At 41.2% G+C, this 8,760-nt stretch overlaps 1 protein-coding gene across 3 annotated transcripts in view; it reads right to left on the reverse strand.

The window, feature by feature from the left end:
* The window catches only part of ABCC5 (ATP binding cassette subfamily C member 5), a 73,800-nt gene extending 65,040 nt beyond the window's left edge, over positions 1-8,760 (reverse strand). For 2 of the 3 annotated variants that reach the window (XR_013998813.1, XM_081137681.1), the window contains exons 1-2: positions 8,649-8,760; positions 5,272-5,455 (exon numbers count right to left, since the gene is read on the reverse strand). Coding sequence is in view for 2 of the 3 variants with exons in the window: in XM_081137681.1 (XP_080993807.1) it covers positions 5,272-5,400 (129 nt within the window). In the remaining variant the exon portion in view is untranslated. Of the gene's footprint in view, positions 1-5,271; positions 5,456-6,631; positions 6,726-8,648 lie in introns of those variants that run through there. The other variant, XM_081137682.1, reaches the window with a different exon arrangement.

The raw sequence follows: 8,760 nt of genomic DNA on the forward strand, positions 1-8,760 counted from the left end.
ACCATGCCTCACACAGTAACAGTGCTAAGGAGTGGTCTAGACATAAATCTTCATGTTTGTTGAAATAATGCCAGCCTAACACCAGGCAGCGTTAGTACTTAGGCTCAAAGAACTAACAGCAACAGAAGGCACCCATATTAGCACTTCAGGATTAAAGGGTGTCTGCTAAGCATGGAATTGTGTGTGGCCACAGCATTAACTTAATAGTCCTAAACAAAGGTAGGTGTGAAAATGCATTATTTTTACCTTCATTATCTCTAAGCAGATGTGATACAAATATTTGAAGATGTGACTAATTAAGCAATTTTCCCAAAGTGTATTTCAAAGGAAAGATTTGGCCACAATACTAAGAAATGGGCAAACTGTACACTCTGCAACTTTGCTTACAGATTGAAAAATAATCAGCAGCCTGTTTAAAATCAGAATCTGTTCCTTAGAGCGTTGCTTCTGACTCCTGTTTGACACAGTTTCATGTCAACTGGGCCTATCAAAGGCTAATAATGATGGTGAGTAAAACCTTGTTTTCCAATTAAAAGCCACAGATGTATTCTTATCTTTTGTTACTTGGAGTCATTTTTTTTTTGGAGAGATAGTAGGTATACCTGGCAACTGGAACGTATGGTCCCAGATTTCCTCTCTAACAACTAACATAGAAATGGTTATGATTATGTGACATGAAATTGTAATATCTACCCTATTACCAGCTTACATTTTTAAAAACTGTAAGCCATTATGCTTCCCAACTACTTAAAGTATCCATTTTTTATACCATATCTGAATCAGAAATTTTTTGTCATCTTGCTGGTTCCCTCTATCAGCAAACTGTTAACATATGAGACAAATTCAAGATCAATAAATCTAAGATTTTGGGTTTTGACAGGTTAAATGCAAGAACATTCTAGGTGGTATGTAAACTTTTAAAAATATTTGATAGTTATGCATCCACTTTAATGTGTATAAAACACTGGTTGCATAAACCTGTGCTTTTATTGCTTAGGTCAAGGCTAAGCCAAAAGAAAAAAACAATGAATGAAAAGAAATTTTTTATTTTTAAAGATTTTTAAAGTTGATTTTTAGGGAGACAAGAAAGGAGAGGGAGAGAAAGAAACATCAATGTGAGAGTGAAACATTGATCGGCTGCCCCCTACCAGAGATCGAGCCTGCAACCCAGGCATGTGCCCTAACTGGAATCAAACCAGCAACGTTTAGGTGCATGGGACTATGCCCAACCAACTGAGCCACACTGGCCAGGGAGAAAATAAATATTTTAAGTAAAAAAAAGTTCAGAGAACAAGGATATGGTAAAAACTAAAAACACAGGACTCAAATTTAAAAGTTTAAGAAACATGAAAGAATAAAAACGAAATTCATATAGACTCCTGAAATTTTACAAAAGTGATATTAGCCTTCCTGTTTCTTCAACATAAGCCGCAATCACATGAAGGAAACTTGCTGTCTGATGCATGGCTTTATAATTTGGGGGACAAAAGGCACAACAGTGACTATTTCCAGTTCTTCTCCACCTGCAAAGGAAATCTGCACATCCTAATGTCATTTCCGCACATCCTAATGTCATTTCTACTCTAACCAACTGGGAAGGACCCTGTCCCCAGAAATTTCACAGGACCACACACTAGCTTCTCAGGTTCTCTCTCTTCCTGCTCAACAAGCCATCTTTGGGCAGGCCTTCTCACTCCCAAGGCTTCATTTACACGGATGCACTAATGACTAAATGTTTTCCCTGTTCTCCTTCTTGCCTGTGCCCTATCTACCTACCCATCATTTTATCTGGATGCACTCCAAATTCAACATGCTTGAACCCAAACTCGTTCTTACCACCAATCCTAGGTACCCCAATGTGTCCCTCCCCTTCCAGAGACATCCCTAAATCTCTCCCAGCTCTTCCACCTCATTATTACGCTTGGAGACAGACCCAGGCCTCTCTCACGTGGGTTAGCACTGGAGCCTCCTGACTGCTCTGTATTTTCTCTCTCTCTCCTTATACAGGTTTTTCGCCATAACTATCTAAAAACTAATCTTCCTAAGATAAAATCAAGTCTTAAAAATCCCTTATCAGCTCAACCTCATCAGCCACTGGGTCACACATATCAATACTACAATGAGCCTGGCTGGGCGTGGCTCAGCAGTTGAGCATCGACCTAGGATCCAGATCAAGGTTCAATTCCCAGTCAGGGCACATGGCCGGGTTGCGGGCTCGATCACCAGTCAGGGGTGGGGGGTGGGGGGGTGGGGAGTGCAGGAGGCAGCCGATCAATGACGACTCATCATTGATGTTTCTGTCTCTCTCCCTTTCCCTTCCTCTCTCTGAAATCAATAAAGATTTTAAAAAAAAAGACTACAATGAAACATCAGACATACCTATGAGAACTGCTAAAACAAAGGTTGGGGGGCAGCTGGAAGAGGGTAAACAGGATAAATGGTGACAGAAGGAGACTAGACTTTGGATGGTGAGCACACAATGCAATATGCAGATGTTGTATTGTAGAATTGTATACTTGAAACCTATATAATTTTATTGACAAATGTAACCCATGTAAATTCAAGAATAAAATAAAGATAATGATATTACCAAATATTTGCAGGAATGAAGAGAAACTGGATGCATACATTAGTGGTGGGAATGTAAAATTGTACAGCTACTGTGGAAAAGGGTATTGATGCTTCTTATGAAACTAAACATGTACTCATCACATGACCCAGCAATTGCATTCCTGGGCATTCCAGAGAAATGAAACTTATTCACACAAAATCCTACACACAAATATTCAAAGCAGCTTTATTTATAATAGCCACAAACTAGAAGTAACACTCTCATGTCCTTCAACAGGTGAATGGTTAAACTATGGTTTTTCTATAACACGGAATACTCACAATTAAAAGGGAAAAAATATTGAAACACAACAATGTAGGTGGATCTCAAGGGAATAATGCTAAATGAAAAAAGCCAATCTCTAAAGATTCCATACTATATGAGTCCATTTATATACAATGCTTAAAATGACAAATAGAGATGGAGAAGAGAATCATGGTTGCCAGAGCTTAAGGGAGAGGGGAGGGAGGTGCCTGTGGTTATAAAGGGGTAGTATGAGAGATCCTTGGGATGAAGGTGTTTTGAATCTTGACTGTGGTGGTGGTTCATACAAACCTACACATGTGAAAAAACTGCATAGATACACACACACAAATGAGTGCATGCAAAACTGGTGAAGTCTTAGTCAGGTGGATGGACTGTATTAATGTCAATCAATATCCTGTTGTGATATTGTACTATAGTTATTCAAGAAGTTACCATTGAGGGAAGCTGGATAAAGTGCATATGGATCTCTCTCTGTTACTTTTTACAACTGCATATGGATCTACAGTTATCTTAAAATAAAAAGTTAAAAGGAAAAAAAAGCCCTTCCCAATAACACCTAATAGTTCCCCAATGCCCATAGTAAAAGATTCCTTAGCATGGCATGCAGAATTTCCCTTACACATCCTATGATCTAGACAACTAGTTCTAAGAGCGAACATTTATTGAGCACAAGGTATATAGCAGGCACCATTCTAAGCATTTTATATGTATTATCTCATTTAATCTTCAATGATCCCACGAGCTACATTCTACTGTGAATGCTATTTTAAGGTGTGGGGGTTTTTTGTTAATCATCACCCCAGGATATTTTTTCCTTTGATTTTTAGAGAGAGTAGAAGGGAGGGAGAGAGAAATAGAGAGAGAGAAAGAGAGAGAGAGAGAGAAAAACATCAATGTGAGAGACACATCGACTGGTTGCCTCCCCCATGAGCCCCAACTGGGGCCAGGGATCAAACCTGCAACCCAGGTGCATGCCCTTGACAAGGAATTGATCCAGAGACCCTTTGATTCGAGGCACGATGCTCTAACCACTGGGCCACACTGGCCAGGGCTAACGTCTTGTTTTTAAGATTTTTTATTGATTTTTTAGAAAGAGAGAAGGGGAAAGGGAGAAAGAGAGACCATCAAAGTGAGAGCAAAACATCGATTGGCTGCCTCCTGCATGCCCCCTACTGGGAATTGAGCCCACAACCCGGGCATGTGCCCTGACCAGGAATCGAACTGGCAACATCTCAGTGCATGGGATGACACCCAACCGACTGAACCATACTGGCCAGGGTCCTTCAATGCTATTTTATTCATAAACCACTAAGGCGCAAATGATACACGTTGCTTGATAGCATCGCCACCCAATCATCCTTCAAAGCCCTGCTCCAATGTTACCTTTGTGACTTCTTCCAGATTAAGTGCTATACTAACAGTGCTGAACACTCAGGAAATATTAAAAAATGTTTAGTTAACGTCTAGACGAAAGTACACAAAGAAGTTACAAAACTGGCACCTTAAGGATTTGACACTGATTACACTGAATGTGTTTCTCTAAAGTTAAGCTTGAATGCGAAAGTACTGTATAGATTACAGTGGGGGACAGAAAACACCCATTTGTGAGAAAAAGTTAGTCAATAAGACAGCCAAAGAGGGACAGCTAATGTTAGGCTAATGAAACTCCAGTGTCAGCTGCAAAGCCCATATCTTTCTCAAGTTTTCGCATAACAAAAACATGAATACAAACCTGACTTCCTAAACCCAGTTACTTTTGCAAGTCAAGAAAAGGTATAATTTCTTTTCTTAGAAGATATTTCCTCCTGTTTAAAATGTATACTCATTATTTCCCTTAGAGGAAACTAGATTATTACATGGATTTACTTGAAAAGCTTACTGATAGATAATCTTACAACAATCTAGAATTGTTCGAAGTACAGTCTGAAATCTGAATGAGTCTCTCCAAAGGAGTAATTTTAAACAGACAACAGAAGCTGAGGGGAAAAAAAACAATTTTAAGCCCACAAATGAAGTTTAATGGTTCATATTTCCTCTGCTCCATTTGCCCTTCACCTCCTATAAGTTAGTTATCTTCTCTTAAGCAAACCCTTTTGAGAAGGCACCAAAGGTGAGCATAAGTGGCAGCGAGAAGGCAAAGGGAGAAACAGGTAGAAGGCTGAGAGCCAACCTCTCCTCTTTCATAAGTAACCATAAATTCTTTTCCTTTTTCTTTTTTATAAGTTTATTTGTGCCAAACTGACATGCCAGGGAGCAAGATCTCAAATGCTCCCCATAAATTCTTAACAGTTACCTAAGAGAAACTTATTTTAAACTGCATTATCTCAAAAAAGAAGATGTGGTCTAGTACAACAAGCAGATAAAAAAAGGAACTCAGGAAAGGCAATACTGACCAGCCGAGTTCTCTTGTACTTGGAGTCCTCGCGGTCTTTGTCCTGCCCAGAAGCGCCGGTTCTCTCTCTCACATTTCTATAACCAGGGCTGGGGATGATATACTCTTTTCCTATGTCGATATCCTTCATCTTCTCTGATTGGAGGTGCCAGGGTTCACGGACTCCTGGTTTCACATGAGAATCTCTGAAATTAAAAATTCATCAGGAACAGATATTTCCTAAATTGTGCTTAATAACATAAAAAGTGCTTTAAAAGGAAAAAGAGCAAAAGCACTAAGATTTTTAACCCTTATATCTATCAAAAATATTCTAAAAGTTTTTCAAGTACCATTTCATATTTTCATGGAAAAAAAAATTCTGTGTAATAGAATCAAGAATTATCTCTTCCCACTGCTAAGGAAAACAAAAAAGATTAGAAAAAATAAATACACTGGTAAAGAGACACCCACCCTTTCAACTAAGTTCAAACCCAATGTATAGAGAGCATTTCTATAAGTCTTAAAAAAAAAAAAAAGACTTCCCTGAAACAATTTAAGTTTGTTCCAAGAATTACAAACTCCACAATTTAAAAATGGGTATCATTCCTCCTACTAAATTTTACTAAATGAAAACTTACAAAATACTTATTCTACCAATGATCTAGCCCATCTCTGCATTTTTATAATTAGGTAATGAGTTCGCTGATATTATTTTAAAGCTCCATGCCGTTACACAGCTAACATACAAAACAAAATTATACCTTAACTTAAAAACAACAAATTCCTCTCAGGATATGAAGGTGTTCTATAATTAGATAGTGGTGATGGCTGCACAATTCTGTGAATATACTAGCAGAACACTTTAAAAGACTAAATTTACATGCATGGCTTACAAATTACATCTCAACAAAGCTATTACTGAAAAACAATAACCAAAACAAACTTCCCCTCTGTCCTAGGAAGTCTTACCTAGTATGACCTGAAACTGTTCTGAAACCCGGTTCGCCTGGCTAACTCTAATCAATATCCTGTATCAACTTTGGTTACTTTTGAAAAAAATAAAACACATACACACCTCTGAAACATTTCCCCCGCTCTAAGATGGTTCAAAGCTTCCCAGATACAAGCTGAGAAAACCCCTTTCATATCAGCCTCACTAGAAATTAAACAAGTGTAGCCGTGTGGCCTTTTAAATTCCATAAACTCCTGGCTAGTAATCACTGTAATTTTAAATCTACTCTGTAGATAAAATTCTGACAGCTACAATTCATTTTATAAGGTATCAGAAAAAAGGAGAACACTTACTAATCCTTTAAGTAAAAAGCACTAAAATCTTCTCCATAGATACATGTTTCCAGCACAAAGAAAGCTAGACTTCTTACCTTTTAGAGGTCTGATTCGAATACCCTGAGTTGATACTACTTAGTTACTTATCTTTTAAAACCAAAGTCACCTTGTTCAATGACAAACTGCACCATAAGCAATCACGTCACTGAGACCTCATTAAGCCTAAACTATAAACAGACCTGGCACCTGCCAATGTCCCCAATGTTGGATGCAGCTGCAGATAAGAGTAATCCTTCTTGTTACAAGGGTCACAGAAGTCCAACGTTCCTCTCCAGAGGTTCCCGAGCCTAGCTAATTCCTGGAATCCGAAAAGATTAGTCCTACTTTGAAAAAAGGCAGCTGGAGGGGAGGGAGTTTGAAAGGAAGGAGGCCAAAGGAACTCATTTATGTCATCAAATACCACGTCGAGAGGAACAAGAAGATCACCTCAGTTGTCTACTAACTCACAATAACCAAAATTTCTTTCAATCACTTTGTTTCAAGTTATTCTACATATGAAGGATGGGGGGAGCAGTTTCCCATCACCTCTAACACTCTTGCTTCTTTAATTTCCTGGGAAAAGAGGTATAGCCATGAGAGTAGGCAGGGCTTGAGTGGGCACAAAGTTACTATCTCTTGGCCTTGAACACAGGATTCCATCTTCTGTGTATCACAGATATAAGACAGGGCGCTCCACATGGAGGCCAGCCAAGAGTTAGGAAGTCCAATAGGTTCTGGAAAGAAACAAGGCGCAAATCTGAAGAAAGCAACTAAGGAGGAATTACTCAGCTAAACTAATTTTAAAATACTATTTCTACTTGCCTCTTTTCTTCTATTCTCCCTTAAAGTTGTTTTAAAGTCTTTTTTAAATGCTGACTTGCTTTAGCTATTAAGAGAGGGAAAAAGATAAGGGATTTTTGTTCCTGTTTGAGCCAGAGGTGTAGGATGGCACTAGCAGAATAACCAAAGTGGGAGAACCCCAAAGAAGTGCCAGACTAAAAATGAAGAGTTGAGGCCACTTGGTCAGCTGCCTTTTTTTAAAACTAAGACTCTCCTTCCAGTGATAGAGGTGTACAATGAAGCAGATGAAACCGCATGGGGGGAGGGGGGTTGCACAGGGTTAAGAACTTCAATTACCCAGACTGGTATTTCCAAATTGCCCTCATAACTTAGGTTTCAAACATCTCAGGAATCTGGTTCCAGACCCTGAAGCTGCACAAGAGGACCTGACCTGAGGCTAAAAGGATTCATATTTACCACCCTCCTCTGATCCACTTTTGTTTCCAACCTTCTGCACCTTTCACTTACTCACACTGGACCCCAGTATAACCTACCCATCTCCTCCTTCAAAACCGGAAACTTTGCCAATTATTCCCGTGCCTCCTGCCCCCCCATGTCTGTGCAGAAACCGAATGGCCCCTGTGCAATAAATACAAAGCATCACGCAGTTCTGTGTGGTGGAAGTGAAAAGGCCACTGATAAAGTCAAGAGGTCTGGGTTGCATTCTGGGCTCTGGCCAGGGTTTGCTGTGCGTGCTTAAGTCACGAACCTCATTGAGCCATTTGCAAAACCCCCTGAGAGGATGGCTTCTCAGGTGGCTGGCAGCTCAGAGTCTCCGGTGTGCGGCTTGAGGCGGGTTGACCCAGGCCGCCCTCCCCACAACTTGAGGATGGGGGCTTCTCTCAGGCCAGTTTTGCCTGGAATGTCCTGGACCGTAGGGCGTTCCCGTGGCCAGTTGGGGCCTGTTGAGCCAATAGCGACCCACACCCACGGGCCGCGGGCGCAGCACCCCCTGGTGGCCGCAGCCGGGAATGTAGCCCGCACCCTTGACCACTCATCCCACCCAACCTGCCTTCCCAGGCCAGCACCTCACCACTTGCCCTCAGGGGTCACGGCCCAAGGAGGGGGTGGAGGGAGCCCAGAGGAAGGCCTGGCCCCGTTTCTCAGATCTCCAGCTTCCCCCGAACTGCTCGTATCCCGATCACACCCCATTGCCCCCGGAGGAAACACATAGGGATGACCCAAGTGACAACCGAGGGAGAAGGAAGGGGCGCGGAGGTCGCCGCTACCTACCTGTGCCCCAGGTGCTGGACCGCCGCGCCGGCCACTCGACCACGCTCCGGAGCATCAGCTCTGGAGCAAAACAAGCCTTTATAGCGGCATTGGCCGCCGGACTGCGCAGGCG

The sequence above is a fragment of the Miniopterus schreibersii genome (assembly GCF_964146895.1).
Source record: "Miniopterus schreibersii genome assembly, chromosome: 5".
NCBI lineage: Eukaryota > Metazoa > Chordata > Mammalia > Chiroptera > Miniopteridae > Miniopterus > Miniopterus schreibersii.